Source organism: Pediculus humanus, genomic scaffold (assembly GCF_000006295.1).
Source record: "Pediculus humanus corporis 1103172108318 genomic scaffold, whole genome shotgun sequence".
Taxonomy (NCBI): Eukaryota; Metazoa; Arthropoda; class Insecta; order Psocodea; family Pediculidae; genus Pediculus; species Pediculus humanus.
The window spans coordinates 873,992-896,630 of record NW_002987887.1 but is presented as its reverse complement, the minus strand read 5'-3'; the positions used below and the strand labels follow the sequence as shown (position 1 = coordinate 896,630).

The 22,639-nt window shown below is 31.1% G+C and overlaps 4 protein-coding genes across 4 annotated transcripts in view; 2 read left to right on the top strand and 2 right to left on the bottom strand.

The window, feature by feature from the left end:
- Phum_PHUM602870 (1-phosphatidylinositol-4,5-bisphosphate phosphodiesterase, putative) overlaps window positions 1-2,563 on the top strand; it is a gene marked incomplete at both ends in the record, with an annotated part of 56,225 nt that extends 53,662 nt beyond the window's left edge. Inside the window, 8 exons of the mRNA XM_002432821.1 lie at window positions 37-246; window positions 327-646; window positions 731-1,092; window positions 1,257-1,435; window positions 1,524-1,731; window positions 1,814-2,138; window positions 2,229-2,381; window positions 2,465-2,563. Of these exons, the coding sequence (XP_002432866.1) occupies window positions 37-246; window positions 327-646; window positions 731-1,092; window positions 1,257-1,435; window positions 1,524-1,731; window positions 1,814-2,138; window positions 2,229-2,381; window positions 2,465-2,563 (1,856 nt within the window). The remainder of the gene's footprint in view (window positions 1-36; window positions 247-326; window positions 647-730; window positions 1,093-1,256; window positions 1,436-1,523; window positions 1,732-1,813; window positions 2,139-2,228; window positions 2,382-2,464) is intronic.
- Window positions 2,564-6,321: 3,758 nt separating this feature from the next.
- Window positions 6,322-7,412, top strand: Phum_PHUM602860 (uncharacterized protein; the record flags this gene model as incomplete). Its single annotated transcript, XM_002432819.1, has 3 exons — window positions 6,322-6,520; window positions 6,583-6,648; window positions 6,712-7,412. 3 exons carry the CDS (start codon window positions 6,322-6,324, stop codon window positions 7,410-7,412), a joined length of 966 nt encoding a protein of 321 aa, XP_002432864.1.
- Window positions 7,413-7,885: 473 nt separating this feature from the next.
- Window positions 7,886-9,419, bottom strand: Phum_PHUM602850 (protein C20orf121, putative; the record flags this gene model as incomplete). Its single annotated transcript, XM_002432818.1, has 5 exons — window positions 7,886-7,914; window positions 8,092-8,259; window positions 8,349-8,442; window positions 8,584-9,241; window positions 9,367-9,419. The coding sequence occupies 5 exons, from the start codon at window positions 9,417-9,419 to the stop codon at window positions 7,886-7,888; spliced, it is 1,002 nt and encodes a 333-aa protein (XP_002432863.1).
- Window positions 9,420-14,284: 4,865 nt separating this feature from the next.
- Phum_PHUM602840 (low density lipoprotein receptor, putative) lies at window positions 14,285-22,243 on the bottom strand (the record flags this gene model as incomplete). Its single annotated transcript, XM_002432817.1, has 22 exons — window positions 14,285-14,337; window positions 14,397-14,486; window positions 14,570-14,688; window positions 14,767-14,875; window positions 15,290-15,465; window positions 15,545-15,719; window positions 15,802-15,982; window positions 16,074-16,289; window positions 16,377-16,612; window positions 16,693-16,833; window positions 16,928-17,080; window positions 17,176-17,328; window positions 17,398-18,144; window positions 18,229-18,357; window positions 18,445-18,611; window positions 18,696-19,209; window positions 19,296-19,529; window positions 19,620-19,757; window positions 19,836-19,933; window positions 20,018-20,226; window positions 20,335-20,613; window positions 22,022-22,243. 22 exons carry the CDS (start codon window positions 22,241-22,243, stop codon window positions 14,285-14,287), a joined length of 4,539 nt encoding a protein of 1,512 aa, XP_002432862.1.
- Window positions 22,244-22,639: the final 396 nt, after the last annotated feature.

The following is a 22,639-nucleotide window of genomic DNA, read 5'->3' as shown; positions in this document are numbered from 1 at the left end:
AAACGATTTTCCACCCCTTTTGTTTTGTTTTTCCAGAAAAGAATAGATTTTACGAAATGTCATCGTTCGACGAGAAACAAGCGACGACTTTATTAAAGGAAAGACCCATAGAATTCGTGAATTATAATAAATTTCAATTGTCAAGGGTTTATCCCTCAGGAAAAAGGTTCGATTCGTCAAATTTTATGCCTCAGGTGTTTTGGAACGCCGGATGTCAATTGGTCGCATTGAATTATCAAACTTTAGGTTGGTTGGTTTTTTTTTTTTTTTTGGGGTGTGACGTCATTAACCGTCATCATTATCATTTCAAACTTGTGTATTTACAGATCTCGCGATGCAGTTAAATTTAGGAATATTCGAGTACAACGCACGATCCGGGTATTTACTCAAACCGGAATTCATGAGGAGAAAGGATCGTCGTTTGGATCCTTTTGCCGAGTCGACGGTGGATGGAATCATAGCGGGTACCGTTTCAATACAAGTGATATCGGGGCAATTTTTGAGCGACAAACGCGTGGGTACTTACATCGAGGTGGACATGTACGGATTACCCGCGGACACGGTGAGAAGGAAATTTCGTACGAAAATCGTACCCAACAACGCGATCAATCCTCAATACAACGAGGAACCTTTCATATTCAAAAAGGTACAAGGTTTCGCGAGTGAGCGCGACGGGTGATGAGAAAGAAAAAGGTTCGGTTGTTAATTTTTTTCTGTCTTTTTTTTCAAGGTCGTCCTCCCCGAGTTGGCTTCAATTAGAATCACGGCGTACGAAGAATCCGGACGATTTTTGGGACACAGAGTATTACCCGTACCCGGATTATGTCCCGGTTACAGGCACGTGACACTGAGAACGGAAGCAGGACAACCTTTACCTTTGGCGACGCTTTTCCTTTTGATCGTCGTCAAAGATTACGTGCCGGATGGTTTGTCGGATTTCGCCGAAGCACTGGCCAATCCAATAAAATATCAAAGCGATTTGGAAAAAAGAGCGCAGCAATTGTCCGTACTAACGGACGATTGCGAAATGGAGTCGAATAACGACGTGAGTGGTTGTGATTGTCGCCGTCGTCGTAAAATAAAAAGAGTGATGTTAATCAATATTATTATTATTATTTGCAGCCCGACGAAAGCGCGACAAATTCTACGGTGAGTCAACCTGCCAAACCTCCACCCAAAAGACATCAATCGTCGTGTCCGGATTTGGGTACGACTCCTCCTCTTCCGACGGTCAACGTGACCCCTATGGTTCACAGAGCTTCCGTCGTGGTTTCAATGCCGCCGGAACCGTCGGACAACGCGATGCCCAAATTCGATTTGGATTCGTCGATCGTGGCGGAAACGTCGTCGCATTCGTCTCCGAACACGAACAAAACGACGGGAACCACGACGACGACGACGACGACGACGACGACGACGCATTTGTCGTCGTCACGTAAGATGATTTTAAATTTACTTTTTTTGTCGACATCATCGTTTAAAACGCTTGCCTATTTTTTTTTTTTACTCCGTTTGTGTTACAGTGAATGACGTTTTGGTAGCGGATTCCCTTGAAAAATTAATGGAAAATAAAGTGGTTAAAGAAAAGAAACAGGAATTGGATAAAAAACTCGACGTGCTTAGGAAAAAACACGATAAAGAAAGGCAGAGAGTGACGTCGTCGGATTGCGACAAATCAAAAACGAAATTTTACACCAACAAATTAGTCAAGAGGCTATCGAGTAAAAACATGTAAGTAGTCGAAAGTTGGGAGACGTGGAACGAGAAAGAGGAAAAGAGACAACATTGATTGATTGATTGATTGTTTATATAGAGATCTCGGTTTTTCAACGCACGAACCCTTGGATTACGCGGAATCGGATGATTCGACGAAGGGAAGTCTATTGAGAACAAATTCCGAGAGACTGATAACGATATGCAAAGATTATTACAATCAAGAGAGAGAACTAAAGGAAAAATATAACGAAACGATATTTAATCTCGTTGAAAAACTAATGAAAAACTCGCAGAGCAATCAGTTGAAAAATTTAAAGGTTTTGCTGGAAAAGGAAACGGAAAGCGTTATGCGAGAACTCCAGGCGGCGAGAAGAGACGAAGTTAAAAAATTATCGAAAATTCACAAAGACAAAGACGAAATGGTTTGTTTTAAATCGATCGATCGATCGATCAATTGTAGTTGTTTCCGTTTAAAAATTTCATTTCCGGTTTTTTTTTCCTTTTCTCGAAAGGTGAGAATCAAAAGAGAAGTCGATTCGGCAATGATCGATCGTGGAGTTCACGAACGCGTGAGATTGACACAGTTGTACGATAGGAAAAGAGAAGATTTAGAAAGGCAACACGAACACGTTAGGCAATGTTTAGAAGAGGAAAGGTCAAAGGTCGTAAGAAAATTTTTTTTGTAAAGCGTGACGACGATGATGATGATGATGATGATGATGATCACGAACTTTTTTTTTGATTCCAGTTCAAAGCGAATTTATTGAAAGATCACGAAATGAAAGTTGCAAGATTAGAAGAAGAAATGTTATCGCCATCGTCGAGTCAGGGAAATGTTAAAGTTTAAATTTTCCTGGAGAAATTTGTTTGATTTTTGGAAAAGAAAAAAAAACCTGGAGATTTAAAGAGGGAAAAAATTCTTCATACGTTCATCATCATCATGCATGCAAGCGGAAGTGACATCTTGGAAAGATTAAACTTCTCAAGATTTTTTTTTTCTTTTTTTTTGGAAAAATGATAATGATAATGATTTGAATTTTGTCTGTCGGTCGGTCTGTTGGTCTGTCGGTCGGTTGGTCGATTCCAGAGAAAAAAATTTTCCTTTTTTTCCACTCATCTGGAATTGAATTGTTGGATTAAGTTGAAAAGTCAGGTCGAGGCGTTCGCGTTCGATCGAACGTATAGAGTTATATTGGTTCGTTTTTCGTACGTTCGTTCGTTTGCATTTTAGTAAATAGTTTTTCTCTCTCTCTCTCTCTCTATCTCTATCTCTTCTCTATCTTTTTTTACGTAAATGTAAAATGTACTTAAGAACGCGATTTAATTTCTTTTTTTTTTTTTTTCTGGAACTTTCTTTCGTTTTTTCTTTTTACGTATCAAATCTATCGTAGGTCTTTTACGTGTATACATAGATATATATATATATATGTGTGTAACAAAGTGCAGGCACTTGTTTCTCAATCGTATGTACATAATCTTCTCTCTTTTAGACGCGATGACACGTCGTGGAAGGGGAAAAAAGATGGTGGAGGATTTGTGGGGGTGGGGGGAGGGAGGGAGGGAGGGAGAGAGAGGATGCTACTCTCTGTAGGAGGAGGTACCCTATAGTTTGAAACGATTCGATTTGGTTTGGTTGTTTGTTTGTTTGTTTGTTGGCTGGTTTGTTAACGAGTCGATGGTAATAATACATACGCGCAAAATCACACGCACATTTCGAAACGCGCGTTTGTAACGGTTTGTCCACGTGTATTTTTATCACGCGTTCGTAGCGGGGGGGGGAAGTCACGCGTCACGCACTTATTACTTACGTACAATGTAAATAAAACGCACACTTTTACTACTTATACTTTCACACACGCGCACTCACGCACGCACCACGAAGAAAAAAGATAGGTATATATAGACACACACACTCACGCACTTTACAAATGTAAGAATAATTAATTATATGGTCCCGTAATATTATTATTATTATTATTATTATTATTATTATTATTATTATTATTATTATTATTATTATTATTTTGGTATCTGTCGCGTTAGAAAAATTCCGTCGTAATAATATAAACTTATTATAGTGTATATCGTGCTGTTATTACTACTACTACTACTACTACCACTACTATTGCTACTACTACTACTACTACTACCACTACTATTGCTACTACTACTACCGTGACTACTACCGAATAATGTTAGAGAGAATTGTAATTTGTATATATATATAAAAAAAAAATATTTGAAAAAAAATAAAATAATAATAATAATAAAGCCTTTCTAATGATGTGTACATATAAATATTATATATATATATACATATATTTACGATGGCCTAATGTAAAATTATTTTAAACGCGTACCTAGTACCTAGTTATAACCGTTTGTCGTAATGTATTTCGTGCAAATTATTATTATCATTATCGTAATCATCATCATCATCATCGCCGCCGCCATAAAAAAATAAAGATAGATAGAAAAAAAAAAAAAATGTCGACGACTATTTAAAAATTTTTTTTTTTGATTATTTTCCCCGTTCGATGACGTCATAAAATTTCAATCGTTAGTTATTTATTATAATCAATCATTATTATTAATATTGTCGTAATATTTGAGGAGGGAGTCCGTTTGTATGTTGTAGTCGTTATTATTATTATTATTATTATTATTATTATTATTATTATTATTATTATTGTTATCGTCGCCATCGTCGTAGTAGTAATTATTATTATTAAATGTTTAGGAGCGAGACATCTTTATCATTTTTTTTTTTTTTTTTAGTTTCTGTACCTGTCAGTCACCTGTTGCCGTTTCTAACAATTTGATTTGTGGTCGTTTCCGGTCACTCAGACCGGAAGTTCGTACAGTATTTGAAAATAATTATTATAATAATAGTTGTTGTATTTTTTTTTTTTTACATGCAAATCGTTAAAATTTTCACGGTGATGATGATGATGATGATAATAATAATGATGATAAAAGTAGTTGTAATAATAATAATAATAATAACGACGACAATTAATTTTTTAATTAATAATAATTAAATTATGATTAGACAAAAGTGTTACGAACGAGTCGCGCATGATTTAATTATTATTATTATTATTATTATTTATCACGATTATTATTATTATTATTATTATTAATTTTTGTTGTTTTTTTTTTTTTAAATATGAAAACGTAAAGAAAAATAAAAATCAGACAATCAATATGATCGATATTACAAACACACATATATATATATAAACAAACATATACATATGCATAAAATTTTATCCTTTGACTTATTATTATTATTATTATTATTATTAGTATCGTTATTATTATTATTATTGTTGTTATTTATTTATTTATTTATTTTCAAAAAAAACCAAGAATTTATTTTTTTGTTTTTATTATTTGTAAAAAATTATGATAGTGTGCCATCGAATTTGAATTTTGTTTTTTTTTTTTGGGTAGGGGGAGGGAAAATAGTGCGGGGGGGGGTACGGCTATGAAATTTTATATAATATTCCATGTACTTATGCGTACGTACGCACATACGTACTTAAAACGCGCACACGGAAACTAAAAAGGGGGGAAAATAAATCTGTTCGTTTGTTTTTTTGTTTTGTTATTATTATTATTATTATTATTATTATTATTTATTATTATTATTTCGATTTAAATAAAAGAAAAAACGGCACAATCATATTTAGCAATATTTTAAAAATTAATTTGTGCCGTCGCACGTAAAAAGTGTATCCTCACTGGATTTTTTTTTCTGAGGGAAAGTTTTGAACCTGTCAGACATTTTTTATTAGATGGATGATGTAGGAAATTCGATCGGCCATCTTTGTTTCTTTTTTTGGAAATTAAATTATTTTACTATTGGTTATTTATCGAATACATTATATTTTGTTTTTATTAATGGGGCCGAATACTTATTTTCTATTATTTATTTTTATAAAAATCTATTCTTTAACGTTTTTTTTTTTTTTTTTTTTTTAAAGAATTAAAACGAAAAAATAATAATAATAATAATAATAATTGTTGTTTGTTTTATATTTTATTTTTCCTTACGTTATTTATTAATTAATTTATTTATTTATTTACCTGATAGGATAAAATACGAAAGAATTCCTTCCATGAGACTTTGTTGTTTAGTTATTATATTATTGAGAATTGAAAAGAACATTTTTTTTTCGACCACGCATATTTTGAAATTTCCGTTACAAAATTCACACACACAAACACACACCATTTTTAATAACACAAAAAAAATCATTTTTAAAACACTGGTAAAACTTATGAGTAGTGAATTAAGAAAATAAATTTAATTAAAGATTAATATTATCATTTTAAACAATTATTTAACTTTTATTCACTTAAAACATTAAAAAAAAAACGTTAAACGAATAGAATTCGTATCGCATTCGATAAAATTTCAAATGGTTAACTGAAATCGTTTTCTGATGACACGTTCGTTTTAATTTTTAACGTGTCGTTTAAGTACAAACTAATAGTTGTGCGGTTAAGTGTGTGTTTTTTGTTTCAAATTTTATATTTAATTAAATATAAATGGAACTTCAGGAATTAAATAAACCTTTTAAAAAAAATTTCGAGCACATGGAAATAAAAAAACTCGGTAATAAAACATTAGTGAGAGGTTTTAAATGGAATCAATTTATTCGTCAAAATGAAAATGGCGATAAATTTTGTAGGACCGATATAAGCTTATGGACTTTTGTATCCTCAAATAATAAAAAACATAGTAAGAAAAAAAAAGAATTAAAATATGATTCGAGCGATGTTCATTTTAAAAAAAGTGATAAAAAAAAATCAAATTCATTTAAAAATTTCGTTTTTTTTTTCTAACAACTACACTAGTTGGATACCTGGCTTATTTTTTTAAAGAATTAAAATATGATTCGAGCGATGTTCATTCTAAAAAAAGTGATAAAAAAAAATCAAATTCATTTAAAAATTTCGTTTTTTTTTTTTTAACAACTACACTAGTTGGATACCTGGCTTATTTTTTTATCATTCAACAAGATATTTTTTGTAAAAATGTGTGGCATTTGGATAACACAGTAACAGACATTAAAAATTTAATTTTCGGTCAAGATGATGCCGTGGAAAAATTGAATTACGTTTTAAATAGAATTAATCAAACGGAAGGCATGAGTGTTGTTATTTTTACAGGTGGTGTAGGAGTCGGTAAAACTTATACCGCACTTACAATAAATAAAAATTTACCATGGACATCAAAGACAATAATATCAAAACACAGTTTTGAACTTGATGAAACGATTTTACCTAAAACATATTTCAAATGCGATCATAATTTATTAATTATTGAAGATTTATCAGTTAACGATATGGATTCAGTCATGAATTTAATCAAATTTGCAAGTTATAGAAAATACAAAAAACTTTTTATCATATTAATTTTTACAACACATTCGAATAGTGAAAAAAAAGACATTTTGTCATCTTTCAATGAATCATACATAACATATTATCATGTTCCTTTTAAAAATTTAGATAAAGAAGCTGTTAGAAAATGTTACCTCGATGAAATTAATAAACAAAAAGCAGAAATTTCCGAAATTGAATTGCATGGTTTGATAAGTAAAAAAATGAGGGCAATTGAAATTGTAAAAGGTCCTGTAGGTTGTAAAGGAGTATCAGATGATGTTGCCTTTTATACAAAATGATGCATGCTAATAATTTACTCGAAACAATGTTTGAAGTTATAAAAGACGAAAACAATATCAATAAGTAATAAAACTATTTAATTCGATAACATCATCATCATCATTTCAAAATGGGAAAACTCTCATTTAGGTATAGTTTTTTTTTTTTTTTAATATTCGAATTGTATTTTCATTATATTATTATCTATCCTTGGTAATGAATTTTTTTTTTTTTATGAATAGTCAAAATGTTATCACAATTATCTATAATTATTTTTATATATTTAAATTTTAATGTTATTCATATTTTGATAAGAAACTTTTTAAATATTTTATTGTTTTTGCTCAATATTTTTTAAGTGCACTTTGTACATAATGGAAATCATTGAAATTAAATAAAAAATATCAAATGAATTTATAAAAAAAAATATATTTTTGTAAATTAAACAAGTTAAAAACAATAAAACATAATAATAATAATAATATCACACAAATTATTTGCATAAATGCATCGAAAAAGTGCCTATATGTATACACATATATAAAATAATAATTTTTTTAAAGCTTTTCTTTACAACAACAGCAACAGCAACAGCAACAACAACTACTTCTAATAATAATAATAATAATAGAAAACAAAATAAAATAAAAAAATGATTGTTTTTTTTTTTTCAGTCAACTTCAAGTTTTCTGAAATTACCACAAAGACCATGATCTCTAAGTGTATCCATTTTACACATAGCTCCAGTTTTCAATGCTGATACAGCTCCTTCTTTTGCTCTGTCGCTGTAGAATTCCAAATTAACTTTCATATCATCATGTTTGAGTAAAATATCTCTTGTTGATTCTAATATTTTTTTAGTGTGTTCTAAAAAATGAATAATAATTATAATGGGGTACATAACAATAACATTTATTAAAATAAGAGAAAAAAGAAAACAGAGACAGCATTATTACCAATCATTTCTGACATTGGTATAGTTCCTCCATATTCTTTTGGAAGTAAACATGGATCCACATGTTCATGTAGTTCTTCTAAAGATGAATGAATCTATAAATATGAAATATTATTATTATTATTATTTAGTTTATGTGATTTGTGAGATTGTGTATAGAAAAAAAGAGAGAGAGAGAAACATGCCTTGATTCTGTTTTTATATTTTTCAGAGATCAATGAAAATCCAAAATCCACGACAAATTTTAATGAAGATGGTATATTAAATCCGTGTGCTTCTTTGTGTCTCATCGGTATGGTTTTCTCACCATTTTTAACTAATCTCACAGCATCTTTGGGTGTGAATAATGTCAGGTATGGGAATCCAACACCTTTTCCATCTCCGACATAAACGAATCCTCGTACTTGCGACTCTTCATCTTCCATTAATGTTTCGTGAAATATAGCACCCAATCTCAATATGTCGACATTTGTAAATTTATAAGGATCAAAGGGTGCTATACGACCCAAAACGACTTTCCTGCCAAGCTTATCAAGTTTGGGTGATATCAAAATGAGACCCTCATCGATTAATCCTTCTATTCTTGGATTTTTATAATCGGCTTCTTGAAATCCTGTCGAATAGGTTTGCCTTAGCAAAAGATACCTTTCCAAAACTTCTTCTGCTTGTACGACGTGAAATTTAGTAAATCTTAAAAATCTCAATAGGAATTTAGAATCCAATCTGCAATTTTTTATTCTTGGATTTTTCATTATCCAATTTCTCATGGATTCTAATGATTGACGACGAGTGCTATCATCTTCGCGAAGTTCGCGTTTTGCTATTTCTTGTGTTTCCAATGGTAACGTGCAAACGTAATCGTCAGGTTTTGTCACCCACGTCCCTGTCATAATTCTGAACACACAAAAAAAAAAAATTTCTGATAACATCTATAGTTTGTCAAATTTATATTAGGCGGGGCATTAAATAAAAAAAATTTCTTTCTTTATTATATTGCAATTTATTTATTGCAAAATTACGGAAACTCCCTCAATTTATAAAAGACGCAATGAAATAAGAAAATTATTATCATTATTATTTACATTTAATTGCGAAATTTTTTATTTACAAAACATTTTTGATTGATGTACGTAAAACAAACAAACAAACAAACCGTTGACGAAAAATATTTTTACATAATTAAAAATAAATAAAACCTTATTTTAAACAAATGATTAATTATTATCATCATTTAAAATTTTAAAAAAATAACGATTATTTTAATATTTAAATTAACGACGTGCGCCGCCATTTGCGACGATATTTGCAACCTTGCTCCGTTTTTTTTTTTTTCGAAGTTGGCACCCCGTGAAATTCAAGCGGAACGTTTGCTCGATCATACGATTATTGTTTATATTTAACGACTTTGGTGTAATTAAAATTTTACAATCGTTTAATTTTGTTTTTATATTATTTTATCAACGCCATCGATAAATTTATTTAGTTTTTAATCAAAGCGATTATTAAATTTTCCATATATGGTAAATAAAACGTGTTTGTCGTGTTTGTTTGTTCGCGTGTTAAAAATTTGATCCGTTATCCGTTTTTTTTTGCTAACCGGGGGTGTTGTGAGTAAATTTTAATGTCGATATTTCTTTTTTTTACTTATCTTCCGTACGCGTTTGTAATATTTATTACGTAATAACACAAAAAAACCGTTAAAACACGGTTAAGGACGATGCAATAAGAAGATATAAATTGTTATTAATGGCAAACCCATTTGCTATTAAAATAATATGTATTGTGTCACCGTGCATGGCAAAAACCATGGAAAAGGGTAAATATGTCATTATTATTATTATTATTGTTATTTTTATACACCCGAGAACATTACTTATGTGTTTTTTTTTTTAATTATAAAAATTATGTAATTCTTATATATGTGTGTGTGTGTGTGTGCTCGTGAATTCGTACGAATCAAAATAACCATAAATTTATTATGTCTGATATGGCATAATAACACAAACCGGTGTTAATCAATTTATTTTTATTTATTTATTTATTAAAAAGTTTTTATTTAAATTTTTTCGATTCGTCACGTTAATTAATTAATTTCAAATCGAACGAGTATTTTTTCATCTAATTAAAGATTAAGAAAAAGAAAGAAAAAAAATGTTTTTTTATCTGGTACGCTCTTAATTAATCAATTCCCATTGTCGGCCATTTTGTTTTCCGTTAAACTATTACCTGAACTTTTTAGTTTTTTTTATTATCAATTTAATTTTTGATTGAATTCGTAACGATTGATTACGTAATGCGAATTATCATTATTATTATTATTAAAAGTTCGTTAAAAGGGTTTAAAATTTAAACAAAATTCTATTATTATTATTATTATTATTACGATTTTTTTTTTATTTTTTAACGACGATAGAAATCGATCATAGGTCAAATATTTTATTTTGCAACAAATAATAATAATAATAATAATAATAATTTCATAACGAGACTACAGATGTCTTATAAAAAAAAATCTTATGCAATGACCTTCGTTAATAAAATGACTCGGCGAAAATTTTTAAAAAAAAAAAAATGGCGACCGCCGCTCACGACCGTTACGAGTCGATCGTGTTACGTTCGAAAGATTTGAATAAATTCAACGCCCCCCCGACCCGAATTTAAATTTAAAAAAATTTTTTATTGTATTTTATTTTATATTTTCCATTGTTATTATTAACAATTATTATTGACCTATCGACCTTTAAATAATTCAAAACGGTTATTCGTTGTCAGGAGGTATTACAATAATAATAATAATAATAATTTGGGTCCGCAATAAGTAGTTTAAATTTCGAAAGAAAAATTTTTCTTACGATTCGGAAAATATTAATAATAATAATAATAATAATAATAATAATAACCTTAAAAAGGTCGTTTTTTTTTAAATTATTAAGAAAAAAGGTTTGCTTATAAAAAAAAAAAACCGTTAAAAACCATTAAAAAATCTTCTTTTTTTTTTTGTTTTAAATTTTATTTATTTACTGCCACGGTAGTTTATTACTTATGACACGACAACTACTATTATTATGATTATTATTATTTATATTTATTATTATTTTAAATTCTTTAATTATTATTATTATTATTTTAAAAATTTTAAATTTTTTTTATGAATTTTATTTTTTAAAATGGCGACGGTTAAAAATTTAATTTTTCGTTATTTATTTTGTTTTTATTACTACTTCCGTTAATTATTATTATTATTATTAGTTACCGTTAGGAAAAATTCGAAAGAAAAAAAAAACTAAAATTAAATTTAATTAAATAATAATAATAATAATAATAATAATAATAATAACGAATCGAAAAAATAGAAACGAAAATTTTTCAATGTAAAATTCATTTCCTAACGGTTTTTTTTTTCTAAATAAAAAAATTTAAAAACGTGGCACCAATTTCAAAAAAAAATGAAAAATTTTTTTACTCACGTTTGTTTGTTTGTTTGTTCGTTTGTTTTTATAAAGCAAAAAAAAAATTATAAATTTTTTTTTTTTATAACTATGACGTTTGTTAGTCGAAACGAAAATGATTTCTGGTACAGGTTTCCACTTAAACTTAAATCGTAAAACACAAAAAACTTTTTCTCCCTACTTACCTACCTACCTATACTACCTACCTACGTACCTACCACACCGCCACCACCACCTTGAGTAGTTTAAGATGAAAATAAAAACAAAGCTAACCTAATTGCGACACAGATAACGAATATAATTCGAGAAGAAAGAAAGAAAAAAAAAATTCATTTTCGTCGCCATATTTAAAATAAAAAAAAATAATAATAATAATAATTATTACCGTGTCATCGCCATTATCATCGCCATCATCATCATCATTATCATTATCAGTAATCAGGGGGAAAGAGAGGGGGGGGGAACATGGTCGTAAAAATACAAATAAATTTTTTTTTTTTTTTTTTTGGTAAAGTTTAAAAGGGTCAGTAAAAAAAAAAAAGATTTTTTGGCGGGAAAAAATTTAAAAATTTTTATTGTTTCGATTACGTAATCAGTTTTTTTTTTACCGGAGTTAAAAGTCACGTGATCTTCTTACATCATTTATGTAACGGAATCGAGTTGTTTAAAAAAAAAAAAATTTTAACATAACGATATTAACTTTCGACTGCTCTTTATTATTATTATTATTATTATTATTATTATTATAACCACTTGAAAATTGTTTCCCTTTAAATAACCGTTAATAATTTTTCGTGTTTGTTTGCCGTGTATAAAAAAAAAAAAATAATAATAATAATTTTGACATGGTAACGATGTTTTTTCTTTTACTTTCAAATCTCATCATTTAAATTTAAAAAATAGTGAACACGTGACTAATAACTAAAAACATAAATAATTATACAACCGTTTTTTTTAAATTAATAATTAAAAAAAAAAAAAAAAACATGAATGGAATTATATTAAGTTCTTTTTTGTAACGGTTAAAAACAAAACGATCCGCCATTTTGAAAATTCAAATTCGTTATTTATACATTAACGAATAAATAAAATAATTATTATTATTTTTAATTACAATTCGTAATAATTTTAAAATCGATTAATTAATTAGCAGACGATAAATTATTTTGCGGGAAAAGGAAATTTTTTAAACTTTAAACTTATTTTCCACGTAATATCCCCTCCCTCCCCTTTCCCCCGTTCGGTGGTGGAAGTAAAAGAAATCTCGCGTTTTTTATTACGACTATCTCTTTGCAAAAAAATGATGACGTAATAAAATCCAGGAAAAAAAAACTTTTATTTATTTATTTTTTTTTTATAAAGGACGTGGCAGTAGTAGTAGGGACGAAAGTGGTAGTAGTAGAATTTAAAAAAAAAAAAAAAGCGGAAAAAGTTGTTGTTGTTGTTGTTGTTTTATGTAATTGTACATAACGTATATACATAAGTAATATATTCACGTATTACGGTTAATAAGTCAACGAAATAAATAAATAAATAAATTTTTGGCGGTTTATTTATTAATAATTAATTAATTAATTTTTCGTACGCTTATGTATATATATATATATATATATATATATATATATATATATATTTATATAAAATTATTTTTTTTGTATACATAAAATTAAAATGTAGTCTATAATAGAAAAAAAAATACTTGAGAGTTAATAATATCTTATTAAACGCAAACCTTGTGTTATTATTACATTTTACATAATATTATTTTACGACGAATAATCAATAATAATAATTATTATTATTATTATAATCGGGTTAACGATTACTTTAAAAAATTACAAATTATAAAATTAATATAATAATAATAATAATAATAATAATGATAATAAAAAAAAAAACTTTCGTTTAAATGAAATCGAAAGTCACGACAACGACTAACTACGAAGTAATTGTAAACTCGAATTTCTTTTTCGTCTTGTAGTATTCGACGTGTGACGTATTTCCTTTATTTCTTATTAACAAGTAATAATAATAATAATAATAATAATAGTGATAATAATAATAATAATAATTTGTGACCATCTGTCTGTGGGTGTGTTAATTACGTGTAATTAGACAATTAAGAAACATTCGTGGGATTTAAGATTTGTATCTCTATCCCTCTCTCTCTCTGTCTTTTTCTTTCTCTACGAAATCGTGTCGTGAGGAAAATTGCAATTTTTTTTTTACGGTTTTCGTCGTCTGCTACGATGATAATTTGTTTATTATTGTTATTTTGTCTTGTCATTTGTTTACAACGTCACGTTATAATCATGTTGAAATATCGATAAATAATTTTTTTTTTTTTTTTTTTTTTGCGTCGACGACGACGACCTCCTAATACGAAATTTTTATTATCATCATCATCATTATTATTATTATTATTATTACGAAATGTTTCAGCGGGTTCATGCACACACACACACATATTTTCTTTTTCTTTTGTTTTTCACATTTTGTTTTTGAATTGAACCGGATTTTTCACGTCGGTAAATAATTTGACTTGTGTTTGTTTTGTTTCGTTTGTTTTGTTTGTTTGTTCGTTTAACAATTTTCCAAACCGCAAACGCATGTTCTTCCACCGGTTCCGTCGGGTAAACACAAATGATTATCCGGACACCTTCCGTAATCGTGCTGACAAATGTTGGACACTAGGGGGGAGGAAAAATCAAATAATAATAATAATATTCTCGTTAAACTTTTTTTTTGGAAAAATCAAACGGTGACGACTTACGTCTCGGACAAGAATCCGGTACTGCGACGATGCCGTATAATTTAGCACTTCCCACAATGGGCACGCTCAATGCTTTATCCAAACGTTGACTCGACCTTTCGAACCTTTCGATTTTTCTCCTTCGAATAAAAAAAAAAAAAAAATTTTTAAATGGTTGTAGTAGGAGAAAAACCTGAAAAAACCTGAAGAAAACTCACGTCGTCCAATCCGTCCAGTAATAATGATTTTGAGATATGGCAAGACCGAAAGGATAACTGCAATTTTTCGTTACCGTTCTCGAATACCTGTTTACTATACCTGTACATTCTGTAAAAGGAAATCAAATCATTTAAAACAAAAATTAAAACCGGAAAAAAAAAAAAAAGAAATATCAAATATAAATTGTAATGATAACAGTAATAATAATAATAATAATAATAATAATAATAATAATAATAATAATAATAAAACGGAACTGTAACGATATTCATTATCATTATTATTACTTTTGAAATGGATTGTTATGGAAGAACGACGGTTATGGACCATTACATAAAATGGTAAAAAATTTTTTTTTCTTATTTTTTTTTAAAACGAATCTAATGCGTGATTGCGTAACGTCGCGTACACACGCAATAGACAAAAAAAATTATTATTATTATTATTATTATTATTATCACTGTCTGTTTTTTTTTTGGCGCGCACGCGAGTTAAGAAAAATAAATAAATGAGAAAAATGACCGATAGCTTTGGTTCCAGCATCCGCCCAACAGAGTTCATCCGTCGCGAAATCAATGGCCAACGAATTTGGTAATTGAACTGAGGGTCCTTCGACGAAAACGGCTCTCGCGGTTCCATCTAAATTTGCCCATTCGATTTTTGGCGCTGCTCTGTTCCAATCCGACCAAAATACTTTCCTGTGGGAGAAGGGGAGGGGGGGAATACGATTAGTTTTTGTTTTTGTTTGAGGGGGGGGGGGTAAATGTTTTAATTTACCCTCTGGATGGATGAACGGCGATTCCTCTAGGATTAACCAAACCTTCGTTAATTAAAACTTTTCTTAGATTGTTGTTGTCCAAATGTGCGACTTCGATCGTATCCTTTTTCGAATCGGTCCAGTAAATGTTTCGGGAAAGCCAATCTATGGCCAAACCTTCCACGGATTGAATTCCTTAATGATGAATGAATTAATAAATAAATTTAATTTTTGACAGGAAAATTTAAATTTTTTTTTTTTTTTTCTAAATTCTAACCGTCTGTTATGAATTTTTTAACATCCGTTCCCATATACGTTGCACTTTCAATTTTTTTCCCAGCAATATCGCTCCAATAAACTCTATTCTCGGTACAATCGATATCGATTCCTATCGATTGTTGTAAATATTGCATCATGATGGGTTTAGCCGGATCGTGATTCGTTGGATTATAAGGAACCTGTAATTTAAAATTAAAAAAACTCGTTTTGCAAAAGTGAAATTTTCTTTTCGTTTTTGTTTTGGCACGGTAATTAATAATAATCACAAACTTTTAACATTGTGTTCCCTTGATTTAATAGTAAAAAATTTCCGGTTTTTTCAGGTTCGGGTTTACATCGTATCCCATTTCCAACGAATCCAGGATCGCATCGACACGAATAACCACCGAGTTGTGATGGAAGACACGAAGCGTGTTCTCCGCAGAGGGATGCGTTTTCTGCACACGTGACTATGGGGGTGCAATTTAAACCGTCACCTTCGTAACCCTGTCGAAAAGGTAAGAAAATTTTTTACGTAATATTTTTAATGCACGTCGTCGACGTATCTATGGGGCATATCTGTTGGGAGCGAACCTGTCTGCATCGGCATCTGTATTCATTGACAGCATCGTCAAATAAACAATCGGCCGTTCCTTCGGCGCAATTGAATGTCACGTGACAGTTAGCCTCACTTTTCCTGCAATCGATTTTTCCATCTCCCTCGTAGCCGGGTCGACAAACGCATTCGGGTTTACCGGTTTCTTCTCTCACAACGCAAGCCGCATACGGATGACAAATGTTTACTTCGAAACAATTTTCCCGAGTCGATTCTAAAAGTTTTTAAATTAATTGATTTTTTTTATGGAAATTCGTTCCCCCCCCCTCCCCGTGGAAATCTTCTTCAATTTACCATCTAAACGTTCTTCGACGCACGTTCTAGAAATCGGATCTTTGAAAAATCCTCTGAAGCATACGCACGTGTTTCTTCTCAATTGTGTATCGAAAACGCATTCGGCATCTCCGACGCAATCGAGCGGAGATGAACATTCATCTTAAAAAAAAAACGTTTCATGAGTCACATTTTTTATCATAAATTTTTTTTTTTTCGGGGAGGGGGAGGGGGTGATTAATAAGGAAAATATTACCTCCTTCGAAAGGAAAAGATCCGCCGCTCGAGGGAGAACATTCGATACCGTCTCCTTGATATCCGGGATTGCACTCGCACCTGTAATTTCCGGTTGGTGACGTTGGAAGACACTGAGCGTGAGGATGACATCTGTTTAAAACGTTGCACGATACTGAAAATATTTTTTTAAAAAAATTTTTAAATGTCGATTTGAATTAAAAACAATTTTAACGTGACCGCGCGACGACTTATAATTTTTATTCCTACTTTCGAACCCGACATTGCCTTTCGTGTTCAATATCGTATCGTTTCGCGTGACGGGATCGCATTTATTCGTCACGTTGTTAAATTGGTAATTTTTAATGCAAACACATTTTCCTGGGAAAAGGCAAAAAGGTTCCGGTCGTTGCAACTCAAAATCTGCCATGAATATAAGTTTATTGTTACGTAACTTTTATATTAACGTATTCGTAAATTAAAGGTACTCACTGTCGTCTGCTTCGTAAGGTCCATACCGATCATCCGTTCTACGCGTGTCGGCTTGTCTAAAACATTTTTTTTGCACGTCGTCCAAATCGTATCCTTCTGGACAGTGGCACAAATTGAGAACGCACCGAGCTGGAATTTCATAATCCGATCTTGCATCAGGCCTGTAATCGGTTTTATATTCAGGTCCGTAGTCTCGTCCTACATCCGTTCTATAATCGGGTCTATATTCTGGTCTGTAATCTTGACCTCCTCCTCCTCCTCCTCCTTGTTTGTAGTCTGGCCAGTACTCGTTACCTACTGGTCCGTAATCTGGACGATATTCATACCCTCCATCCGGTCTGTAATCAGGACTTTCACCGGGTCTGTAGTCTGTACCGTATTTACGACTTTCATCCGGTGAATAATGTCCTCCCGCATTGGTTCTGTGATCTGGTCTATAGTCCGGTCTGTAGTCAGGCCTATAATCCGGTCTATAATCAGGTCTGTAGTCTGGTCTATGCTCTGGTCTGTAATCAGGTCTATAGTCTGGTCTATAATCAGGCCTGTAATCCGGTCTGTAATCGTGACCCCATTCTGGTCGATAATCAGGACTTGTGGTGACTCTGTAATCGGGTCTGTTATCTTGACCGCCGTCCACTCTGTAATCCGGCACCCTTTGAGATTCTTCTTCAACCTTATAATCCGGATAAGGGGTGTGACCATAATCGTACGGATATTGTGGTCTATAATCAGGTCTGCTTTCTCTCTCTGAAATTTAAAAAAAAAAATTTTATATGAGTTCGAATGACAGATTGAAGTTTGTTATTATTTTATTTTAATTTAAATTTGTACCATCGAAAACTGTGCAGAAAGTTCCATTTCCTTCAAATCCCTGCCTGCAAAAACATTGGGGCATGTTTCTTGCTCTTTGTATGCAATACGCGTTCGCATCACATCTTATGTCGTCACACGTCATTTCCTCTAAAATGAGAAAATATTAATGAATCCGAATGATCTTTGCTTTACAAAAAAAAAATTTGAGGTAGCTTTTAAAGTCGATTAGCTTACTATTGCAAGTTAAACCGTCACCAGAGAATCCAGGATTACACTGACAATAAAACGATCCTTGATTGTTGATACAAACAGCGTTAGAATCGCAATTATGCGTGCCTGCACTGCACTCGTCAATATCCACGCACATTCTTTCCGTATCGTTCGAGACAGCATATTGATACCTAAAATTATTTTCGAAAAAAAAAAAAAAATTATTTCGTTTCGTTAATTTCAATCAATTTAATCACACGGTTTTAAATTTTTACCCGGGATTGCACACGCAACGAAAAGTATCCCCCTCGGCTATGCACGTACTGTGTCTTCCGCAATGATTTCTACCTTCTTTACACGGGTCCTCGTCCACTCCCAGAGGAGTCACTTTATTATTCATGGCGTATCTTATTATGTTTTCGGTTTCGTAGCCGATGAAATTTCTAGCGACCTTTAAACGGAAAGGATGGACGGAAGTTCCCGAATGTTCGCATTCGTGATACTGAATGTTTTGTTCGACGGTAAAAGTGTTATCAATTTGAACCCCTTCAAGTTGAAACACTTGCGAAGAATGACCGAGAAGTTGACCCGGCCCAATGGGCGTGTACTGTTCGTCGTAGTCTTTAATAATTATTTTACTTCCGATTGGAATATTTGGAATATCGCCTTTTATTTCCGCTGTCATGGTTAGTTGTTCGAAAACGTCAAGACCGGTAAATTTCTGTCTCAAAATCAATTGGTGACCGGTTTGCGGGTAGTTTACTTTTACCGTTTGATTAAAAACTCCACCTAAAAATTATTATTATTATTATTGTCTTAAATATCTCTTAAACCAAATAAACCAAATTTTTTTTTTTTTTTCAAAGTTGTTATACCCGTTAACTGATATCCGTTTGTGGCACCTTTAACCGGTTTTGCAAATAACCAGCCTATTGTCGTACCCAAAACATTTAAGCTTTGCATGTCGTATCCGATATTCATGGGTACTTTAGATAATGCGGTGTAGGATCTTCCATCTTTTGGCACGACGTAAGCTTGAAGAACGACATCGGTAATGTTTACGCCGTTGACGACTCCGCTCACTTTTCCATTAACACGTACGGGCACGTCTGAAAATAATCCTAACAATGAACGTTTGAATATTAGGGTCGGATTCGCACATTATTATTTTTTTTATTAAAAACTTAATGTCAAGCTACCTTCGTTGAGGCAGCTAATTCCGTTTCCGTAGAAACCGGGTTGACAGACGCAACAAAAACCCGTTTGATAGTTGTCGCACATGGCTTTGCTGTGACAATAAAAAACACCCGCAGTACAATCTTTCGGTTCTTCCTCTTCTGTAATTTTTTTTGTTATTTTTAATGATTGCAAAAACAAAAGGAAAAGGAAAGTTTGAAAAGGCGAGTCGTTCGTACCTTTTTCGAAATGAACATCCGGTGGACTTGCATTTCCATCTTGTCCTAATCTTCCAACGTGAAACAACCACTGACCGGGATTTCCTACATTCGACCACCTACATAATTAAACATAATAACGGTTTTAAAAAGAGAGAGAGAGAGGGGGGGGGAGGTTTAGAGCAAGCATATCATTCACGTACTGGTTCAAGTGAGAAATTTGATCCGTTCCAGAACCTTTTAGAGTTATCATACGTCCATCAGCGGATACGAAACCGGATTGTGCCAAAGCATCTGGCAAACTTGATGATGATCCCGTGCCCTTAATCCATTGAATCCCATCTTCGGGATATAAAAATTCAACATAAGAGTCAAGTTCATTGGTTATTACAATGGCTTGGAAAGTGTTGACCTAAAATTATTACAACAACGACATGTAAATGATATAGTTTGCCAACAATCATATTTTTTAATTTTTTTTTTTTTTTTTTTGTGAAAAACATTTTAAATTTCTTCTAACCTTGTCAGCTCCTTGGTTATGATATCCCACATCTTCCCACGTGACAATCAAAACACTTTTCGCATCGAAATCTTGGGCGTAACTAAAAGCTTTCCTGACACTTTCCGTTGCTCTTTCCAATATGTGCGGCTCTTGGGATTCCCTGTAATAAACGGCTCCGCTTGCTCTTATATCGACATTCGTATATAAGGGAGCAATAACCGGATAATCTAATGGAAATTGAATGTTAAAAAATGCCGAAAGCTCCGTTATGAACGACAGGAGTCCGTTTGAATTTATCTAAAATAATAATAAAATTCATTTTTATTTATTTATTTATTTATTTTTTTGTAGGGAAAGAAAAGTAACGCATTACTCAATGGTTGAATTTTCTTTCTTTTTTTTTTTTAAATTTAAATTTAAATTTTAATATTTGAGTGTGTGAGTGAGTGAATGAGTCACAAATTAAACAATTGAAATCTTCCATTAAATTAAACTGAATTTTTTTTTTTTTTTATTTTTACACAGAACGATGATTGTCAACTATATAGTCACTCGCAGGGAAATTATGTTCATTATCATTATTGTTATTATTATTATTATTATCATAATCATTATCGTTGTTATCATCATTATCACTACTGTTTTAATCTACTTGCGCGCGACGCTTTATGATTTCTTTTTTTTTTTTTTTTTCGATTCATTCATTCCAGAACTTTTTTTGGAATTTTTCTAACGCTTTGAGTCTCGTTTTAAAAACAAAAATGGCGGTGAGGGAGGGGTGGAGGGGGAGGGGGAAAACAAACAAAGAAAAAGAATTCGTAACACAATCAGAGAAAATCGTCGTCAATCCATATATATATATATAAAATCTCTAATAAATTGTTTGTTTGTTTGTTTATTTGTTTGTTTGTTTGTTTGTTTAATTAACTCTTAAAAATTTATTTAACACCCAAACACTTTTTTTTAATATAACTAAATCGTTTTTATTTATTTTAAGAATTTTTTGGGGAAAAGAAATAATAAATGATTTCCTGAGTTTATTTTTAGTTTCACACACACAAAATAAGAGACAAGCAAAAAGTGTTAATGATCATCATCATCATCATCATCATTTTATTTTTTTAAACAATTTTATTATCGATTTGATTTTTTTTTTCTTCTACTGGGTGACAATGACAAGAAAGTTTAGATAACAAATTATTTATTAATGTAAAGGTCTTTAACACGAAGATCGGGGTTAAAGTTCTTTGCCATATTATCTCATATTTATAATAAATAATGACGAAAACAAAAATAATAATAATAATTTTTTTCCGACTAAAGAATAAAGTGTAGTAGTGATGATGATAATATTAAAATCCGTCTGCATTTTGTGATCAATCAATGAGGAAGGAGGGAAATTCGTGGGGGGAATTTAAATGTCGTTTTGCAATTGTGAAATAACGAATTAAAATTAAAAACGTTTTAGTTGGGGGGGTGGTGGTGGTGGTGGTGGTGGGGGTGATGGTAGACATATTTCAAATTGGTCAAATAAACGTGTGAATCGTCGCATTTACACATACGACGAGTCCATTAAAAATTCAGCAACCATTGCGTTAACTTTGACCACATTATATGACTTTTGAGTCCAGCTTCCATTTCTTTTCTTTCTCTCTCTCTCTTTTTTTTTTAAAGATTAATTTAATTGAAAAAGAAAAATACTCACGAATATCGAATGGTATATATCATCGTAAAAAACGATTGGAGTTTTTAAAACGAGTTCTGGACTTGATACATCATCTTGCGGTGGTAAAATCTTATCCGGTACTCCTCTCCCGTGGGGATATAAAAAACTCCTGTCGAGTCCCAGGGTCGTACCAACGGTCGAACAAAATAAAACGAATATTATAATAAATTCGTTTTTATTCATTTTCACCGAAATCGTCATTATTATTATTAATATTAAAAATTTAATTTAAAAAAATAAATAAATATTATTATGTACTAATTAATGTGAGAACACACGCGAATAATTATCACTTTTTCACATAATTAAAAAAACAGTTCACGCATAATTCGATGATTATTTTTTACAAAAATTTGTTTTTCGATGTGATTTGTTTTTCGTTAATCTCTCTCTCTCTCTCTCTCAAGACATTTTAAAACCTAAAACAAAAACACAAAAATAAGTATCAATGTGTGATTTGTTTCTTTCGACCGTAATCGCGAAAACATTTATATTGTTAATATACGATCGAACGAAACGACGCCATTTTTAAAATTTTTGACCGTTACGAAAAAAAACGGAAAACGAACGCATGATGAAATTTTTTAAAATTTATCC